At 36.7% G+C, this 22,669-nt stretch overlaps 1 protein-coding gene across 3 annotated transcripts in view; it reads left to right on the top strand.

The window, feature by feature from the left end:
• The first annotated feature begins 10,204 nt into the window (after positions 1–10,204).
• LOC131074663 (SMR domain-containing protein At5g58720) overlaps positions 10,205–22,669 on the top strand; it is a 306,623-nt gene continuing 294,158 nt past the window's right edge. For 2 of the 3 annotated variants that reach the window (XM_058011330.1, XM_058011328.1), the window contains exons 1-2: positions 10,205–10,527; positions 10,710–11,179. In XM_058011330.1, coding sequence (XP_057867313.1) covers positions 10,732–11,179 — 448 coding nt within the window. In that variant the 5' untranslated portion in view covers positions 10,205–10,527; positions 10,710–10,731. Of the gene's footprint in view, positions 10,528–10,698; positions 11,180–22,669 lie in introns of all 3 variants that reach the window. The other variant, XM_058011329.2, reaches the window with a different exon arrangement.

The following is a 22,669-nucleotide window of genomic DNA, read 5'->3' as shown; positions in this document are numbered from 1 at the left end:
CTCCTAGTATTGCAGGGATTTGTCATTTGTATGTTGAAAATGATAATTCATTTAAAGATGAGGGTGATCAAACCGCACAATCAGAAATTTTAATGACTTGCTTAGATGCTTCTTCTATAGAGCAAGGATTTGATGATGAACAATTAGATGGAAGTTTGCTGGAAAATGTCTCTGTTTCAGAATTTGAATATTTTTCATTCGATACTTCTAATGCACTTTCAGCTAATGATTTTAATCAGGGAAGCATAACAGATCAGCATAAACAAGAGATGCATTATGGTGAGAAAGTAGGGGGTATCTCTCATATTGATATGCAGGCAAGGTATGAGTCTTTTCAGTTTGATTGCATGCAAGATATTGAGGAATTGTTGCAGCCCAAAACATTACAAAAATTTGAGAATACTGAAATGCAAACCAAGGGAAACTCATTCACCTCTGTTATGATATCACACAGGTGATTTGAATTAGAGATATTCAAATTTGATTGTGAAGATGAGCTGTTTGATAGTCATCCCATGCTGGAATCATTTTGTTTTGAAGCTAACGTTTATAATGAATTTTTGGATAATGAATGTTTAGAGAGTCAAGATTCAGATTTAGATAAAGATTTTCTCACAGATCATTCTTACAGTTTTGAAGAAAGTTGTCCTATTAAAAGCATGACTTATGTTTCTAACATTTGTATGGAAGAATGTGGTATTTCTAGTATGAATCAGCTCACTCAAGATGGTGTTGACATCTTGCAACCAGAAGTCTATGATGCAGAGTGGCTCTTTGGACCTGATATATTTTTGAGGAAGTTTTTACAATGGGTTGTTATTGGATCCTTCTTTACAATGGTTGCAGGTTATTTATTGGGAATGATTCTACTTACATATCAACCACTTTTCCGCACTGGCACGTACTTCTCACAACCAGTTGATGGCTTTACATGAACAACCAGTTGCATTCTTGGAGGCATGGGTTGTTTGCCTGATCTTTTGTAAATAAATTTTTGGTGTGATTTGGGTGTAGCTTGTCTTAGTTTTCAGCCTTGTTTTGGTGTGAGTTTTGGCTTGTTGGTTTTGTTTTGTTGTCTCTTCCCTCGCCTGCAATAAGATCCCCATGCTCTATTTCTCCTTGACTCTGTTACCCAATGGCTAGGCACTATTCTTCTTCTCTCCCAGAGACATTCTAGATTCTCCTAGTCCTTTACAGTCCTGGTCCCCAATCAGAGCCAATGTTACCCTCATATTTTTGCTCATTCCTAAAGTCTCATAATTAGCTAAAATCGGTTATTGTTAATATTTTAATGCTGAAGTTTTTGTGGCCAAAGTCCATGTCAGCTGAGAGATTTTAATTGTTTTATTTTTAGCTTACCCATATGCCCAAACAATTAAATCTCACATTTTATGTGTCATATGCAAAAATGATTTCTGGGTTATGCTCTACTAGGCCCATTTATTCTACTGTTAAAATTTCATAACAAATGAAGCTCTTAGTAAAAAGTTATGCAGGTTTTTCTATGGCAGCCCAAAGGAACAATTGTCATTGAACTTGAACCTTGAACCTTATTAGGTTCAAAAGGTTCAAGGTTCAACACGCAGCCAAATATGAAAACAAAGTGATAAAGCAAATATAATATGAGTGCAGTTTGTGTTTTTGAACCTTCTGATTGAACCCCGTAGGTTCAAGGTTCAAGCGGTTCAAAAAGTTCAAAAACTTCAAAGTTCAAATTTCGGGTTCATTGTAATTTTTGGTCTTTGAACTTGAACTTTGAACCTTCTTTGGTTCAAGCACGCAGGTTCAAGCCCACAGGTTCAAGTGCGCAGGTTCAAGGTTCAAGGTTCGATTTCAAAAGTTCAAATTAAGAATTCAAAGATTCATCAGATGCAGGTTCAAAGTGTGTGAGTTTCAGATTTTAAAAAAGTTCAAAAATCCAATAACATTGGCATGGCTAATGTTTGTAATTTTCAAAGTAATTTGGAACCACAAATTTTCTGAGATGGAAAAATGGAGGCTCGGTGCGGGGGGCATAACTTTCAATTGAACCGTTGGATCGCGCTGAAATTTTAATATGTTTTAGAAAACCTAGTTTTCTAAATTATCACTGGAGAGATTTGAAAAATATTGTCAAGTTAAAAAGATATTTATCTCTGAGTATGGGTCTATCAAAAATTTTGGGGTAAAAGATTTGAAGCAAAATAAAAAAAGTTGTCGGAAGAAGAGGATAAAGGAAAAGATTAATTAATAATCTTTTCAAGAATCATTTATTGATAACTGATATTTTTAGCTATATATATGTAATGAAAGAAAAGAGTGAGGGTTCTGAAATTGTGATTTTGGAAACAATAGAAGAGCTTTTTTTTTTAGGAATTGTGGGAAGTGTAAATGATAGGAGACTGTTTTACTTGTTAATTTCAGTGAAATACTCCATTTTTGAATGGAATGGAATGTCTGATACAACTTTTGAAACCTGTGCATCTGAATATATAAAAGATTTCTGTTGGGATATTTATATGTTCATGTATTGGATTCCTTTCTCCGATTTTTATCTAATATCAAGTCTGTGAATCAATCTGATGAATGAAATTAGCTGAAAGCATTTGAATATTCTGATTCCCCTTGTCCTGTGAGGCATGAGCGAGTATCAATTAGAGTTCAAATATTTTGATCACTTTATATAGGTTAATCGTTATTTGAAGATTAATGTTTTGTTATACGCTCCGATAATCATTGTGAGGCGTTCATTTTGTGTTGACAAGTGAATGTTAAAGCCTTTCTTTGCTTTCTGGTTAAAAGTGAATTATATGATAAAATTTGGTCAAAATTCATTGCAAATCTTGTAAAGAGGAAGTTGTACCTCTCAATTCAGAGGAAGATTATCAATTCAATGATAATCTATCCAACTATTGGTGCTCTTTGGCCTTTATCCCGGACATTTGGAGTTAGTATGTGTATGTATTTGTTGAAGGACAAATTTGTTCAATTAATAATCTTTTCAAGAATCAGTTATTGATAACTGATATTTTTAGCTATATATATGTAATGAAAGAAAAGAGTGAGGGTTCTGAAACTGTGATTTTGGAAACAATAGAAGAGTTTTTTTTTTAGGAATTGTGGGAAGTGTAAACGATAGTAGACTGTTTTACTTGTTAATTTCAGTGAAATACTCCATCTTTGAATGGAATGGAATGTCTGATACAACTTTTGAAACCTGTGCGTCTAAATATATAAAAGATTTCTGTTGGGATATTTATATGTTCATGTATTGGATTCCTTTCTTTGATTTTTATCTAATATCAAGTCTGTGAATCAATCTGATGAATGAAATTAGCTGAAAGCATTTGAATATTCTGATTCCCCTTGTCCTGTGAGGCATGAGCGAGTATCAATCAGAGTTCAAATATTTTGATCACTTTATATAGGTTAATCGTTATTTGAAGTTTAATGTTTTGTTATACGCTCCGATAATCATTGTGAGGCGTTCATTTTGTGTTGACAAGTGAATGTTAAAGCGTTTCTTTGCTTTCTGGTTAAAAGTGAATTATATGATAAAATTTGGTCAAAATTCATTGTAAATCTTGTAAAGAGGGAGCTGTACCTTTCAATTCAGAGGAAGATTATCAATTCAATGATAATCTATCCAACTGTTGGTGCTCTTTGTCCTTTATCCCGAGCATTTGGAGTTAGTATGTGTATGTATTTGTTGAAGGACAAATCTGTTCACTAACAGATACAACCCCAATCAACACCTTATGCAAATTCAGTCTTATGACAGTGCATATCGGGGATAGAAACCCGATATGCACCTCTTAGTATTTCTTGATCTTCCCTTGTTGTATGTCGGGGATATAAACCCAATATACATCTAATTTGATATTTGCTTTTCTCTTAAGTGCAAATCGGACCTACAAGTCTAATATGCACCTCTTGTTGATTTCTTCACTTATACTAGATGCAAGTTCGATTTGCATCTAATTCACATGCTCATAAATTGGTGTTTTTGACCAATTTGTGATTGATTGAAGGTTTTTGTTCTATCAAATGGGATTCTTATGGAGGCTAATTAACTCAGTATGGTGATGAACTTTTTTAGTGCAATTATTTTCAAATGATGGAGCCCTCACCAAGTAAGAGAACAATGAAATTCAAAAAGCAAGAACTTCATCCAATCTTTCCTCCATCTTCCATATCATCAAATATTGACAATATCAGAGATACAAAAATTGGGCATGTAGACTTTGAAGAATTCTTGAAAAGAGTTAGAGAGCCGCCAATATCCTACAAAATGAAGCCCACCATCAATAGTGGAATTCATCTTGTGGCGGTCTTTCCCATGCCTGCACAAAACCTAGAATTTGTGTTAGCCCTAGCTAAAAGGCATGATTCTACAACTAGATTAGTGAAGGATGCAAATGGGAAGAAGATGCTCATCAAGATTTATGAAGAATTCTTTGACACAATTTTCAAGTGCCCACCTATATATCAATATGCTAATATTGACATGCAATTAGGTATGACTTATTATGACAATAATTCAGACAAGTGTAGGAGAAATATCAATGATAAATGGTTGAAGACCCCTAGGCCTATAATTGCAAGGTGGCCTGAGAATCTTCCTCGCAGTGACTTCATCAAGGAGGTCAGTGATCTCATTACTCTTCTCAGCAACGTAAAAGGCCTCCCAACTTCCAATACATATTACAAGTGGATGTATCAGTACATTGACATTATTAGGCAAAATAAGAAGATCTATTAGGGCAAGCAAATTACAAATTATTTGTGTGAGCAGGCAGTTGACCATGATGCCCACTACCTTGAAATTATACATGACTTCATATCTTGTTTATGCAGCCGCTTCAATGAGGCATTTTCTAGGGCTATCTATGGTAGGTGATAGGAGCCAGGTTCCTATTTATTAGTATTTCACTCAGTTAATTCTCAAGGAGAGTTTACATCACTTCAGGAGGGTCAATGGTGCTTTCTTTGACCACTACATGTGCTTGTTTGATAAGCATCTTCAGAACAAGAGAGTGTCAAATGAGGCCTAGAAGGTAGTAAGTGAATATGGTTGTATTTGCTTAGAATTTACTACATTCACATATCTTAGGGTTGGATTCTTTGATGGAGAACCCTTCATGCTTCCAAGGTATCCGTACGATAAGATCATTCTCAGGGAAATTGCTCATGAAATGATATCAATCCATGAGCATCAATCTGGGGCTCATAAGACTGGTCTTAAGTTCTTCATTACCATTGGGAGATACTCTATCAATTCTCTCTACAAAGCCCATGCCATGAAGGAGGAGATGAGGAGAGTGGCCATGAAATTCTTCAAAGTCAGGAAGTATTTTGACTATAGGGGCATGAAGAATAAAATCAAGGAGAGTTTCACCTATGTTCACTGATCGAAGATGTGTGGATTGATTGTATAACTGAAGAGGATATCTGTATACTTGCCTATTGTCATCTGATAGTAGAGAAAATTGAGAATTTTGATCTTGTTGAGGTTCTTGAGGATCTTGAGGAGGATGGAGATATCCTAGATCCTATATATGAGAAGAACAAAGTTGCCAGATCACCTTTGTCTCTTATCTAGTGGTCTCAGAAGGAGAATACCTCAATAAAGGCCAGATTCCAAAACATCCTTATTAATACCAATGTTTGGTTAAATCTGCATGGTGCTCAACTGAAGCCTTTCTAGACTGAATCATTTGAAGATGATGTTGTAGGGCCTAAGGGAAAGACTTCTAAATTGAGGAGAAAAAATAGACAGGATCTTATGGCTCCTAAAGGTCCAAAATTCAAATTCACGGTTGGGAAGAACAGGAGTCAAGGTGAGTCTTCAAATCAAGAGACTCAAGTTCATGATGAGGTTGATGAAGAGAATGAAGAAAATGATAGAAGCAAGAATAAGAAGATGAACCTGAAAATGAACAAGAACCAGAAGAAGGAGAATTTGATGAGGGGGGATTACTTTAAATCCCAAGTACTTCCCAGTCTCAAGAGACACAAGAAGGTATTCCTCCTACATCATGTGATGTCACATGTACTACTTTAGTCTTAGTTACTAATACTATTCCTTTAGGTTCCATTGTATCATTTTCATCACAATCTCCTGAAATTCATGTCACTCCATCCATGTCCACTAGTGAATTTGCCCTTAACACACCTCATGAAAATCTTAATACTATTTTCCTTCCTAATCTATTTGAGGTTACTTCTTCCATGTTAGAAGATTTTGATAAGTTCATGTTAGAAACCCAAGTTATTCGTAAGGTTTCTATTGTTCAAAGTCCACCTGCCATTGTTACTCTACTCCACCCATAGTCACTACAAATCTCCAGTCTTAGGAGTTGGCAACACAAATGTTGATTACAAGAGTGAATGATGACACACCTTTGCCACCTTGGCTAGTGTCAAACACTCCCAAGAGGAAAAAGAAAGCGATCTCTCTAGATGACTTTGATTTCAGTCAAGTGGTACCTGTTAAGCCCAAGAGTACGAAGAAGGCTAAAGATTTGTCTATATTAAGAATAGATAAATCAAAGCGTAATTATATAGAAATGGCAATTCCTCCCCCAAACACAAATTTGGATAAAAAGCACCCAATTGGCTATGTCATCAATAGATATTTGATTTGAGAAAACAAACACATGAAGACACAGTGGAGGATGTTCAAACCTCTTTCCAACATCTTGTGGCAATGTTCAATGAAGTTCTAGGCCAACAAAGATAGGTTGAAGAAATAGGTCAATTAACTCACATAAGTCTTGATCAAGATAACCAAATCATCAGAGGTAGTTGAGCCTACCACTTCTTCAATGGATGAACAAATTATTAAACAACCTGAACAAGTCAATTCTCATGGAAGAACAATTGGTGAGTGGATGGAGAGAATTCCGAGTCAAGGGATACATTTGATAAGTTGTGCTGTTACTTTGGTAAATAATTTAGAAGGTGTTAGGTCTGAAGTTGACAAAACTTTAGATATTTTTTCACAAGAATTGGACACATATGAGAGACTTCAACTCTTGGTTGAAGTTAAAAGATTTTTAGTTGGATGTTCTGGTTGATAATGGAGTGCTCCCTTCAAGGGATATGTATATTGAACAAAGGAAAGTATTGGAACATCAAATGAACACATTGGAGACGCTTGTCAAAGTTATGAGGAAAGATTAGAAGGAATGTAATGATAAGGGGAAGGACATCATTGATAAGATATCAATGCTCCCTTGCACTTTCCTCGATGAGAATCAGAAGCCCCTTCATGAAGACATCATCATCAAAGAATTCAGTTTGCTAATTGGTGAAGAGGTCGATAAACAAGCTTTCTCATTATCCTCAGTTGATAAGTTCATAGATATCCAAGTAAATTAGGATGATCTAGCCTCTCTTTTGAAAAAGCACAAGAAACATTTCATAAGCCTCATAGACTCTATAACCCGAGTCAAGATCATCACAAGTTACACCAAAGGACCTGATGGGGAACAAATGAAAGCGGTTATGCAGAAGTCCGAAGAGTTTACAAAACAAGATGAAAATGGAGTGTCTGGTGACACTTAACATTTTTCATAGTTTAGAATTTGTAGATGCATTTTTGAATAAGACTTTGACACTTCAAGTGTCATTTTGTATTTATGTTTTTGCACTTAGGCAATGCACGGGTCCAAAATCAAATAGGAATATACTTTGATTTAGTCATAGTTTTTCCTAGATTTTCTCAACGCGCCTCACCTATATATATGAGGTTGCTTATTATAATATAAAAAGGTAGAATCTTTAATACATATGCAACAAAACTCTTTCGAAGTGAAGAGCAAAAGTGAAACTTTGTGTTCCTATTGTTATTTTACAAACTTGATCAAATAAGAAGAAAGTTTTGGCATCCAGACTTTGTGTTGGATTCATTTGTGGTTTATAGTGAGAGCATTCTTATGTCATTCTTGTTGGAAATTCTTATTTTTCTCAAGTAAAAGTGTTGTTGAGGAAATATTATTTAAGAGTAGAAACAATTGTTGGTTTGTGAACTTTGTGTCATATTACATCTCTCGTTGTTAGAATTAGGAATTGGTAAATGTGTATCATTTGGAAGACTTTGAGCTTCAAATTGGTATTTTCAAGGTAAAAGTTAGCTGAAATATAGTAAGATCCCTTGAAGACTTTGCACTATATTGTGCCATCTTGGAAAAGGAAATCTTAATTTGAATACTTTGAGCTTCATATTATTGTTTCAGAAAAATATTATCGAAAGTTGTAATAAGGAATCAAATTAAAGACTTTGTGCTTTGCTTTGATCTTCTTAGTTAACACATTGGGTGACAAAAGTATTTGTAAAAAGGTTGATAGGACCACAATGAGTTTTAAGACTTTGAGCTTAAGCACTCTTTCCCGTCCCAAAGAAGCAACAAAGGACTTTGGGCCTTTAGAGAAACTTTGCTACTTATTCATATTTTAATCATTCTTATATTTTAAGTTAATTTGTAACATCAAAATTGTAAGAATTATTGCTGCTCTATATTGTAAATTCTTTCCTAAAAAAAGAGGAGAGAATAACATCCATTCTTAAAAAGAGGATAGGATGATGCACCACCCCAGTTTAGTTTAGAAGTTGAAACTTGTATCTTATTTTATATAGGGAGAGTAGTGAATTGAGCCTTCACTTAGAAATTAGGATAGATTTAATCTCACTCACTGTGGTTGAAACCACAATTTTGTAAACTCGCCTAGTTTGCAAAATTTTCAACCAACAGACATTATAAAGATTTCCAAGAGCTCATTTTCAAATATGCTTGGTTATGCGATAATTTGATATTGGAATTTCTCCATAGTTGCTGGAGGAACAATGACAACCATTTTCAAGGACAAAAACCCTTGGGAATTTGTGGGTTGGATAGAAACCTAATTCTACGTAGAGAGGTGGATTCATCCAGAATTCATCATTGAGCTTATTTGCAGGTTTGGAATTAGTTTGAGCTTCAATTGGCTAGGGTTTGGGATGAATTTTGTGAAGATTTTGAAGCTTTAATGAATAGTGATGTGAACAGTGCCACTATAGTGTCGCGCTACAGTAATCGCTATAGTGATTGGTACAATATTGCTACAACACCTGCTACAATGCTCACCTTCATTGTTAGCCTATTGCTGGTTATTCATTCAAATTTAAAGACTTAATTTGGGAAGAAGCCTTAGACCCAAGATTTCATGGTTACATCTCTGTCTTAGGCAACTATTCTTGGTGAAGATTTAGTGCTTGGTTTGAGCTCTTATTGTTGTTATCATTCTCAGACGTACCTTGATTTGTATCGAAGGTGTTGATAGTCCATTTCTAGCCCTAGTCACTTCATTGTATGTCATTTCAACAAGTAAGGATTAATGAGTATGTAATAATCTGGTTGTATTCTTGATTTGTTGTTGAAAAGTGCTCTTTGGGATGTAGTTATCAGTCTGAGATAAGTTGTAACAATCATAAATAAATCAACCCTCAATTCTGATTTTGCTTTTAAAAGTTGTTATTCCTTGGATCCCTACTATCTGAATTTTGTGCATTGTTAGTTCTTATTTCCTTGCAATATTATGTGATTTGGCATGAATCATCAAATCTAAAACTCACCAAAATAAATAAGAACTCAGAAAATCAGACCATGTATGCAAATTGTCTGACCAAATGTCAAGCAACACAAATTGAAAATTAAGGGCAAAACTTGAAGGGGGTTCTTACAGTGGTATCAGAGCTTGGGTGCCAACTGTTTGACAAAATTCCTCATAAAGAAGATTGAAAAATTTAGGTACAATTAAGACAGGCCATTACATGAAATATTGATTATCACATATATTCATATATAGTAAATCAATGAAGTTGACACGCTGTAGTAGTCCAAACATAACACAACCTATACAAATAATACTACATAATAAAAAATCTAGATATCAATATAAAACCTCATCCATAAAATACATCAATGATACTACAAAACATCATTGATAAATATAGTAACATAACCAACACAAATATCAACAAACATATGCGATACAAACATTTGAAACATTAAAAGATAATTTTATAATAAAAAACTTATTTCCAAATATTAAGAAAAATATAACAAAGATATATTAATTAGTCGAAATTAATAAAACATAACAATAAGTCTAAATTCATTATTTCCAAGACACATGATTTTTTGAGCACATATTGTCTAATTGTAGAACTTTCATTTAAGGGTTGATTTTCCTCCACAATAAGCTCTACGCGTAATTGAAGACGAGGTAAAAGTGAGTGCTTTAGGACGGCAGGGATTCAAACATGGCTTTATTAGTATAAAGTTAAAACCTTTTGAAGGGATCGGTAAGGAACATGTTTTGTCGACATCCTTGAAGAGCTAGCTAATTACGAATGAAGGGGAAGGAGAGGAAGCTACTTTGATTTGGAATGGATATTGCATGTTTATCTGTAAAATCTGTGCGAGGACCACACTGCATAGATACGCATGTACGAGCATAGCGTAGGTGAGGTGAACAGATGAAAGGAACGAACTTTTAAATCAGGTATAATGTAATAACAAATTTGTTTATGGGCTTTAAAATATATCATTCTGTGTGCTGTGATTGTTTTTGTGTCAGATTTTTTGCCAATTAGGAGTTGTGATAACAAAATATACACTAAAGCTCTTCCTGACAATTTAATGGTCTGTGAAAACCTCATCTACATTGTTTTAGTGTTGTTGCAGGGGCATAGACATAATTATAGGAATGGAAGAAGAAAGAGAAAGGAAATCCCTGGAGTGGTTACTGGATGCATTCCCCTCAATGTCTCTGGAGCAAATTGCATCTGCCTATTCCGCCTCCAACTGTGATCTGTACAAGTCTGCTCACATGCTTGCAGGCGCAACCTCTCCTTCATCCTCTGCCATCAAGGATAGTGATAATGGTGACCATGGTCATGCCGTTGTCAAGGACAGAGACAAAAACAGTTACAACATCAACAAAAACACGAAGAAGAAGAACAAGAAGATTTCAGTATGTACAGGGACTGTATCGAGTGTTGTTGGAAATGGGTATTCGAGGACAGTCTCCATCAAGTCCCAAGGAAAGAAGCCTCAACAAGACCAGCGGCAAGAGATGCACGTTGAGGAGTTCCTCTATGCAATGATGGGAGATGGCTGGCAACTTGATATGGATGTCGTTAGAACTGTGCTAAGTAATACTAATTTCCTTTTCGTTCGTTTCCCGTGTTCAATCTATCTATCATTTTCACCGTATGGGAGGATTTTGCATCAAAGATTTACCTATTTGTCATAGAATCTAGGTTAAATACTGCACTAAAACGTGTTACCAATATTGACTGCTCAATTGAAGGCAATTTATAAAGAATGTTAATGAAGAGACTTTGATTTTCTGATTGTTTAAAATATAGTGCGTTGACATGCATCAAAGGGAAAGATGCATACAGGGGTTTTATGCAGTGTCGGGGGTTAAATTCACAGTTTCTTAACCATTTGAGCTAAAATTCAAAGATGCATACATGACTATTTCCATTCTGTAATGCCCCTTTTCTGCACTACTCTCTATTTTGCCCTAAATTCACAAAATCAGATGAAACAAAACATACAATATAGTTAGCAGTACACTTTTTACTTACGAATAAGATGAGCTAAGCCTCTTCTGGAAACTTGTAATCAAGTTAGGTACATTGCAGACACAGTTCATGAAATAAATCTATTATTAGAATAGGGGAATCAATATGTAGCAAGTCTGATAGGTATGTGAATCTCAGTCATATAAGACATGGAATAAGGAGGCATGGTAGGGTGCCCTAAGACGGCTGTTCTCCCTCCATGCAATCCTCCTCCATTCTTCCATGGCTGGAGATCTTTGGGTTCATCAACAGTCTCTCAACGTAGGGGTTGGCAGGGGAATTGAAATTGAGTGCCTTTAGCTGTTCTCTCCCTCTCCTACAGTGCAATAGGGCGCCCTAATAGCTGTTCTCCATACTTGCCACTGTAGCAGGGTGCCCTACAAGCTGTTTTCCCTTAATGCAGTTCCTTCCCTGCCCTATGTAACAGACTGTTGTAGTGCAGTGAAGGGCAGATCTGAAAATAATATCAGACTGCTGTTTTAAGCTTAATCTGAAGATTAATTCCTTTGATGTATTTGCTATTGGATGAGTAGAGGTTTGATCTCAAATTCCTTTATTTCCTATATTAGAATTATTTCTTCTTCAATCTGCTCAAAATCTTTCACTATCGCTTAAAACCCTAGGTGTCTAAGTCAAAACCTGTTGTGACCATTTCACATGTCGCCCCATTAGAATGGGGACCCCCTCTTTTTCGCTTTTGTTTTGCCCGTTCTTCTCTCTGCTTTTAGGGTTTTGAGTGAGTGAGTTGTCTGTCTGGGCTAGGGCTAAACCTTAGGGGTTTCTTTTGGATGTTATTCGAGCTGAGTCCAGTCAAATTTTGAAAGTTGTTAAGCGTCCTCCCGAGGATTGAGATTGTTGAAATAAGGTAAGCTTGTCAGGAGAGTCAGATAGGTCTCAGGTTAAGTCTAGATTGAGGGTTTTCAGGGTAAAATCCAGTTTTGACTAAGTGTTAGCATTTTGAAGGTGAAATTGTGTGTTTTTTGTATAGGTGAGTTTTGATCAATTTTTTGAAGTAAGATGATGCCTGAAACACAAAATCGCTCTTGACCCTCTCTAAGGGTCCAGGGCGAAATTCATCCTGAGTGCAATTTCTTGTTTTTGATAGGCTTGCTAATTGGTTCCTGACCTTGAAAATGACCTGACTCTGCCTTGTGAAGTGATTGGAGACTTAAATTTTGAATAATTTAGCCAGAAAGGGTGAAATCGCTCCTGACCCGTCCAGGGCGAAAATGTTATTTAAGGCATATTTGTCACTGACTTTTCTAATTTGTTTTGTGTAGGGTCTCCAGGAGGGATGATTGGACGTGGTTTGATGCTTTTGAGGATTTGAAGGCATGAAAGATGGTGAATTTTGAAGGCTAAAGGAAAAATCGCTCCTGTCCCTTGCTGAGGGCCCAGGGCGAAATTTTGATTTCCCTCATCTGGCAGTGAAAGAGGACAAAGTGTTGAACATGAATGGAAAACGAATGACTTTCTCCACCCGCCTGAAGGAGTTTTAACTTGAGATGATGAAGGATCTTATTGGAATCATCAAATTCGCTCCTGTCCCTTGCTGAGGGTCCAGGGCGAAAAAACTTATTAGAGTCATTCCTGACCTTGTTTGGTCAAATTGAGATATCAAAGGCGTGGTGGAGGACGAAATGAGCGTGATAAAGCATCCAGACTTGATTGAAGATAATGAAATGATGGAGTTCTGCCTAAGGGGAGTAAATTCGCTCCTGACCCTCTCTGAAGGTCCAGGGCGAAATTCTTTATATGCACATTTTTAGACCTTTATTGGACATGAACTTTTATTCATAGTGTGAAACAAGATGAAATCTTCCCTAGCAAAGGCATTTCATGATGAAAAGTGAGGCATTTTGGTCTAGAAGGTAAAATTTGCTCCTGACCCTCATTGAAGGTCCAGAGCGAAATTTTCAAAAGGCACATTTCTTGCTAGGTCAAAGTGATTTTTTACAATTGGAATAGATAAAGGCAAGTGTGTTTTACCCATTGAATATAATTTGGACGATCAACAAGGAGGCAATCAAGCCAGGTTTGAAAGGTCGCTCCTGACCCTCTCTGAAGGTCCAGGGCGAATTTCTAAGTTCCTATCCTTTCTTTGAAAAAATTAAGACAAAATCTTGCTTGAATGAGTGAGGAAGGGTGTGTTTTGACCGTTGAAGATAATTTGGAGGGCTAGCAAAAGATGGATAAACTTGAATTTGCAAAATCGCTCCTGACCCTCTCTGAGGGCCCAGGGCGAAAAACCTAATATCCAACCTTTTCTCCAAAATTGAATGAAGCTATGCCTAGACACAAGTTTGAAATGCCTTGAAGTGGAATTGAGATGCTAAGAGTGCAAATTTTGATGACAATAGGGAAAATCGCTCCTGACCCTCTCTAAGGGTCCAGGGCGAAATTTCCAAGTGTGCCCATTTTCCTTGCATTTCGAGATGATTTTTTGTTTTGTTTCCAAGACTCAAAAGGGAGTGAAGAATGATATTCTATGCCTTGAAGGTGATTTGAAGTTGAAGTGATCAAGAATTTGTGCAAGGGACTCAAAATCGCTCCTGACCCTCACTGAAGGCCCAGGGCGAAATTTGCAAAACCAACAACTTCCCCTCAAAGATCGCGCTAAGGCAAGGTTGTGCTAAGGTGGAAAGAGTCCTCCAAAACGTGATGAACAAGGATTTGCCTCGAAAACTTGCCTAGATTGCAAAAGTCGCCCCTGTCCCTCACTGGAGGCCCAGAGCGAAAATCTTTGGAGCACCTATTCTGCCTTGCAAAAACAAATTAAGCATGCATGGAACGAGTGAAGGAGATCATTGCTTATCCCACAAGGAGAGTTAACAATTAAAAGATGAAGGATTAAGAGCAAAAGTGAAAAATCGCTCTTGACCCTCTCCGAGGGTCCAGGGCGAAAAAGTCCTAATAGCACTTTCCTCCTAGAGATCAAGTGAAATTAAATTCAAAACTCCAATAAGAAATGCCATTTAAATGCCTAGATGAAGTCTTGGACAAGAAAAATGAGGAATGCAAGGCCTAAATTGAAAGTTCGCTCCTGACCCTTGCCAAGGGTCCAGGGCGAAGTTAGTGGCATTCTTTATTTTTACCATATTTGAGCTTTAATATCCTCCAAATTGCATTAGATGCCAAAATTGCTAACTTTGAAGCATTTGAAAAAATTAAATTAAATTGGCATTTAATAAAAGACACATTGGCATTTAATAAATTAATTTGGAGCCTTAAAAAATCGAATTTTTATTGTAAAGGCATTTAAAATTAATTTTTATTAAAATTAAATATGGAGCGCTTAAGGTCTTATTTTTATCAAGTCGGCCCCTCCTTTTTGCAATTTTATTTATTTTTTTAAGCGTATTTTGCCAAGTCGACCTAAGGGGAGCAAGGTGGTGAGCGCTCTATATATTGGAAGTGTTTTTTTTTTCATCATTCAAATCATTCACTCATTGCTTCAAGTGCGAATTTGGAGAGCAAGAAGGAAGTGCGAAATCTGGTCTATTTGGAGCGAATTTATTTCAAGTGTTGGAGGCTAGAAGGAGGTGGAATTGATTCTTGTGAAGGCTAAAGGAGGCGCATTTTATTCAAGGGAGAGCCTTGATCTACATTTTGCCTAGCGAAATTCACCTATTTTTGCATCATTTCTTAGAGTTAGTACTCAAGAGGAGGTATGGCGAAATCACCTTGACACCATAGTTGAAGATTTGAATTTTGAACTTTTGTTTTGAAAATTCCACGTTTGGTGTAGTTAATTAGGAAATGATAACTCAAGACTTATCATGAAGTTTCCTAATTAATATCTTTTATCTTCCTTTTGAGTCTTCCTTGCTACTCTTCAAGATATATTACTCATTGTGAAATGTTGTGTAGGTGTCAAGATGGCGACTCCAAAGGCGGGAGCATCTACTAGTCGTCCAACTCTCATGAAGGAGGATCAGAAGAACGAAGAATTGGAGACTAGGATCGTGGCCAGATTCGTTGCATATGCTAAGAAAGAACATTGGAAAGGGAATAAGATTCTAGAAGAAAGGTTGTTATAGAATGATGTGGCATCTTAATTATCATTGGTCTATGTTTTCTCGACTTTTGTGCCAATTAAATATTTGGCTATGCATTTAATAATGTTCATCTAAAAAGGGAACTTTTTGTAACAAACCCTAATTAGGGTTTAGGTGTCAGAATCTCAGCCGTTGATCTTCTTTCGATCTGGGCCGTTCATTGTAATCGAGGATGCTATATATACCCTCACTCATTTTCATTTTGTCATTAGATGATTAGAGATTAGATATTAAGGAGATAGATAGTTAGAGCTTTGGAGAGAAGAAAGTTATTTTGTAGCAAGATTGAGTAGTGAAGAAAGAATTTCAAACAATTGTTGTCTATTTTGGCTTTGAGATCAATAAAATATTGAAGTTATGGTGTTTTATTGCAATTCTTGTGGCTATCTTCATGGTTGTTTACTTTTTTGAATCATTCTCAGTCGAAGTAGTATTTAAGTTTGAAGGACTAAGTGTTGTGCTTGATCTTTGGTGAGATTCATGTTCCAAACCACTAGCTTCTTACTGATTGTAAGGACGCCTTGCATGGTCAACTGGAGATATTTAGATTGCTTGAACCTTCAATCATTATTGAACTATTGATATGTATCTTTATGGTAGTATCTATAATTCTTGATGATTTGAAAACCACTAATCACCTTAGAAGATTGCATCAATTCCAGTAGAGTTGTAATTCCTTGGCAATACTGAAATTGGTAGAATCTTACCAAGTCTAGCCTACATCGAGTCACTCTTAGGATTAGATTAGAATCCATCTCTTGCAAACCCTATCTTTTGATCTTTTTTGAGAACCTGTTAGCTTTAGGAAAATCTTGTTCTTGCAGATCGAAAACGTAAGGCCCCTTGAAGAAACAGCATTTACAACGACCACTGGTGCTTATCCACACGTAGAGATCCTACAACGAAGAACCTTGAAGTCACCCTGATTGATCCTTTTTCGCAATATCTTCAGCATTAAGAGGCTTTACTCAAGAGAGGATAAGGTACCCTTGGGTATTTTATTCTATGTTTGATAGTGTACAAAATACACGTCAACAAAACTTTAGCATGTAAATCTGATTCTTAATCGATTAAAATGTGTTGAATTAAAATCTCCTTACCAAAACCTCATGAAAATAATAAACAAAAGCTGGATCAGTCTTCAAATAAGGTCTGATTTTGTGTGAAAATGATCAAATTAGTCTATCTCAGACTTGTAAATGATTTCAAAACAGACTGATTATATCAGTTAATTGCTTCTTTGACAAAATTGACCAATGATTGGATCTTGTCGAGTTTGCTGATGTAAATTCCATGATCTTGTTTCCAGAATTCGCTGATTCAAGAAGTTCGCTTGCTGTAACTAATGATCAGGTTCGATACATTGAATGTCTTTGTCTTAGTCTTTAATCAAAATTGCCTTCAATCACAAGTGAATTCGCTGAGGCTTGCAACATTGATTTTGACAATATCTGATCAGAAATAAGATCGCTATGCCTGGAGACAAAATGTTGTAGAAGATGATCAATTCGCTGTGTCCAAATCAGAATCGTCTTTCACTGGGAATTCATCATGATCAGCAATGGTAAATATGGATTGGTGTACCTGGGGTAGAGGACTGATTCTCTGTATATTATTATCAACTTTGCTCCCTCAATGACCTTGCCATAATCCCAACCAAATTCGCATTCAGTCAAGGGAAAAAACTCTCTGTATTTCAAAATCAGAATCCCCTTTCGCAGACCATGTTCTTGCTCAGATGGAGATTGCTATCTAAGAATTTGCTCTCAAACAATTACAAAACATCAAACAGATCTGATTGAAAACGCAGTCGTCAAAGTGCATTAGCAATATCGATTTATTGTTTGATCAAATGTAATGATCAAACATGATTTATGGATGTTTGAGGAAGGATCACACTCTTTCCTAAAGCCGACTTGCCACCATCATTAAATGTTTTACAATTAAAACTTATAGGGCCGATTTTGGATCTTGAAATTCGAAATTTAAATGAAAGCGTCTTTGCATTATAGTGGGGTCCAATCAAAAGGGGCGCTTCAAACATATCTGTTGCATGGATCACATCACACTTGAATTGCATGGGGAAGGTAATGCCTTGGACGCATCTCGTCTTTCCTAGGGAGGTCCCAAATCCTTGAATCACACATTGACATTGCATAGGGAGGGTGTGAAAGCCTTAAGTCATCGTCATTCTTAGACAAGGGATAAAATATCCTTTGACAAGGGATGAGTGAAATCCTTATTGTCGATATCCTTTGCCAAGGGATGAAATTTCCTTAGACAAGGGATGAAATATCCTTAGATTGCTAAACAAAGGAAATCGCTCAAATAATAAAATCGCACCTCTAGACCTCAAAATGAAATCAGACTTAAAAATTGATTGAAAATTGAAATCTCTTAATTCGCTGATTTTGATCGTTGAAGCAATGAACCGTCTTGAAGATGTGCTCTAGGCAATGGAAGGAGGTAAATGAAAATGTCTTTAAGTCGCTCCTCCAGCCAATCAAAGGATATCGGATTTAGGCAATCATCATGTCTAAGCAAAATTCACACTTGATTTCCACCGAAGGATGTGGATTACCAACTCTCAAATCGTTGGATGTGCCATAGAGCTGAAACTTAGTCATTCAAAATGGATCGACCTAACAAACTATCCTCACAAAACCCAAAGATTGAAAGCAAAAGAGGGGTACCCATTTGTGATGGGGCGATGTGTGAAATGGTCACAACAGTCCCCATTTGCAATGGGGCGATGTGTGAAAATGTCACAACAATTGGTAAGTAGTAGATCCATGTTGTTGGAATGGGGTCAAATCATGGCTTCAAGAATGAGTAGGGCCATGATGTTGAGGTAGAGTATGTTGGGGAGTCTTAGTACTGGTGTGCTAAGAGAAGCACTTCCTAATTGATCTATTAGCTCAAATATGTGAAGTACCATTATCCAAAGGTTGCGTTGTGTTTCTTATTGCTTAGGTAGGTTGGAAAAAAGAGGTGATCAACATGGAGGCTCTAGAGCATCTAGACCCCTATAGGGATTTGAATTTTAGGATTACAACCTCACAAAGGAGAAGAGCTAGGCGTCACTAGTGTGAATATTTGAAGAAAGTACAGAAATTTACAATCGATTGATCAAGCACTATTGGCTTTAATTTGGTGGGAATGAAATAAAAACAAAATTATGAGTCAAGCTGAACCTCCCTAGAAGCACAATCACTCTACGATAATCCACAAACACATGTTGAATTCCTAAGAGTGATTTATAGTTGCAACTCTACTGTATATTTTTTCAAAACCTATAGTGCCTTTGACAAAACCTAATAAAGTGCAACATTATTTTTGCACAAGTTATGAGATGGACAAGCTACGACAACTTGGTGCCAAAAACATGTGACACTTAAGGAGAATGAGTTTGAATACTAATAGCTTGTGACTATCAATGTAGATTAACAATGACAATTTGGCAAGTGATTTTGATATTTGAGGACTGTTGGGGATATCTGTGAATAAGACTAAACAATGCAGGCATTTAGACATTTTCGAGTCTGACAAGTTGACACGAAAAAGGAATTTGACACATGATGATGCATGTCAATTTGATGGTTGCAAAAGTTATTAACTAGTAAGGTAAAAAAATGAGGCCAACAACATGTCAATTGCAATTCCTTAAAATTCTCCAAGGTTTTGTCATAAAGTCCCTTTGTGCATATCTTATGATCACTTGCATTCTATGAAATAACATTTCATCGAGATAACTTTTTAACAATTTCTGATCGTACACTATGATCCTACACTATGTGCATATCAATGTACTCACAACAAATGGTAGTGTAGAGCTTGTAGTGTGTGCTAGGGTGGGCTTGGTTCCTTAATATTATTAGACTTGATCCCTACCCTAGGTGCCCTTATAGCTACTACAAGGTGCCTAAGAGTCCGTAGGCATGGAACTTGGTATTGTAGTGTTAAACTCATCAGTCCCAACTGTTTGTTCCAAGTCCTTTGAGTTGACTAAAATTGTCCTAATTATTATTTTTGATTTGTAAGAAGTTATGGACATGGGTCCACTCCCATATATCAAGATAAATAAAAAGGAATCACAACAACCATCCAATGGGGGTGCATCCAGAAGTCCCCAACTGGGGAAACCACAAAAATGGGCCAAAACAAAAAGGTTACTGTTCCCATTGATAGTAACAAAGCCTGTGAAATACTAAACTCAAAACTCCACCTAGGCAAGAAGCCACACCCTTCCTTCCAAACCTTATGGCTGAAATGAAGAGACTATGTTTCCACTTGTTTCCCCTTCTTGGAAGATCTCAACGTCATATGAAGTTGAGGAGTATGTTTCCACCGTTTGACTTCTGTCCATCCTTTGTCTTCTGGGAGGCATTTCTTACCATCTGGACTTTCCACAGTGTCCTTCACCTTTGAAGCATCAGGTGAAAGAGAGTCTTCCATTAGAGCGTGAGAGTCTGAAGAATTTGTTGCTGGTTTAAAAAAGACAAAAGGAGAAGGCCCCTGAGAAGTATCACCGCAACCTTTGTGTTGATGTGTTTTTATGCACTTCATACACAGAATAAAATACCAAGTATTTTATCCTCTCTTGAGCAAAATCCTCTCAAATGCTAAGCTATGTGATCATATGAGGTGACTCCAAGGTTCCAAATGTCAGGTGTTGACAAGTGGATAAGGTCAATGGTTTGATGTGATATTGCTGGAATCACAAGGGGGACCATTTTGCATGAACTCTTGCTTGAATGCAGCTGGAATGTGGAAATTCAATTGACTTGAAAAAAAAAGACAAAAGAGACTAAGGGTTTAGAAAGCTAATCTAATCCTAAGATCAATGATATCACTGGATCATGCTTGGATGGACACATTCCTCAAACCGAGCTTTGCTTCAACATGTTGTCAACAACTAGACAAAACCGATGCAATCTTCCAAGGTAAATGAAAGGTTTTCATATCATGAACGTTCATCCAAATACCCAATACATTGGCGCAACTTGAATAAACATATCCACAATTGAACTTTGCACATCTTGATGTTTAGGCTAACTATGCATTGTAATTGAAAATCATCCAACCACAAATAGTATGAACCAAGTAATCATCAACATCCACGCATTACTCCACCACAATCAATGAACTTCATCTAACATGAGGATACAACAAGAAACCATGCACTAGGTAGAAGGAACACCACTATCCACCATGAATTCAATAAAAAGGATGCTTATTTACAAGCTTGGCAACAATTTCTTCCTTCTCCTCTTACTCTACTTCTAACTGCTAACTGCTTGCTATCTAAACTCTATTGATCAACTATTGTCTACTAACCTTACAAGTGAGTAGAGCAAGCCTTATATAGAGCTCTCTTTACATTTCAATGGCTCAGATTGATTCTCAAATCAATGGCCAAGATTACAAGATAGAAATTCTAATTAGGGTTTGTTACACCCAACTTTACATTTAATGCCCGACCAATGATTAAATTACAATAAATAGGACACATGTTCTTCTTTGAATGTTGACCAATGAATGTTGAGGTTAGGTACATTGAACTTTGTGCCTCCACATGTGGTAGTTATCCTCGTTGGATGATTCAAGTGCATTGAATCTAGATGCCTTGACTTGGAATGATGCAATTGGGTTGAATTGTCGCCACCTCAGCTTACTCCTTGTAAATCACTGCAAAGAAGAGTTAGTGATTCGGGCAATATCTCTTGATACTCAACATTTCCAAGTGCCTGAGGTGTGATGGTGGGAGATTTTCCCAAATTGCATCATCTTATTTAATTTGATCACCTTCACCTATCCTTGATCCTAAATCCCCTCAGTTGAAGCCTTCGTCTTGGATTACTCTCTTGTTGTACTGGCAACAATTCTTGGATTTCTCTTGATAGTTGTAAAATTCCTTCCTCATCGTGAATGCCTGATCCTCTTTGTATGACTTGATTCTTGCAACCACCTCTTGTATTCTTGAATGCCTTGATGACAGGCAGATCATTCTTCTTTGAAGGAAATATCCACTTTCAGGTTGCTTTCGAGTCCTCATGTGGCCTGATTTTGAGATGCAGTAGAGAGCTTTGATGATGTCTTTCCCTCAAAGTGCATCCCTGCCTTGATGTTGCTCGCAGCCGACTCTTTCACCCTCTTCCTTGGTAATACCTGCAAAATAAACAAAGATAGCATCAAATATACCTGATATATACTGATTTCACATATTTTTTCAAACTTTCTAATCTGACATGCATTCCTAATGGGGGTGAAATGGTGTTCTGATTTCTGTTCTCATGTCTGATTTCACTCACTTCAGGTCTGATTGGGGCTTTAAGTTTGAGATTTTTAACATTTTGAAGTCTGATCGTGGATTCTACCAAGTGATAGATAAACTTGCTGCACCCTCCATCTCAAGGTCGTGGATCTTTGCAAGTGAAGGACAAGTTGGTTTTCCTCCTTCCAGCCATGGATTTGAGTAAGTAAAGGAAAGATGTCACCTATTGCCGGGGATTTGGGCAGCTAAAGGAAAGATGTCACCTACTGCCGGGGATTTGGGCAGGTGAAGGAAAAATGTTACCTACTGCTGGGGAAGGCAGCAAATTTTGGGCAGAGAAGGAAGAAATCTTCCTTGTTGTTCAAGCTTGCTGACTTCAAACACTTAGTTGATCAATTCACTTAATCTTCAATATGATGTTGATCATCCTTCAATTCACCTCAAGCAAGGGTTGAGCAAGTTCAATGTCTCATCTTCACTTCAAGGATGTTTACCGCTACAACTGATAAATTAAATACAGGAAATAATAATGTACATGACAATGCACACTAGACACAACTATAAAATATATCTTTATTAATGCATGTAATTATTACAAAGAAGAAGACCAGAGATGGTCGGCCAAGGATTACAATATATCCAACTATCCCGTACTACCTTTCTTGGCAGTACACAATATATTTAAAGAACTTGACGGTTGCCGAGAGGTACACAATATAT

Source organism: Cryptomeria japonica, chromosome 4 (genome assembly GCF_030272615.1).
Source record: "Cryptomeria japonica chromosome 4, Sugi_1.0, whole genome shotgun sequence".
Classification (NCBI taxonomy): Eukaryota; Viridiplantae; Streptophyta; class Pinopsida; order Cupressales; family Cupressaceae; genus Cryptomeria; species Cryptomeria japonica.
Note: the sequence above shows the minus strand (reverse complement) of the source record. Positions and strands in the feature narration are given on the sequence as shown.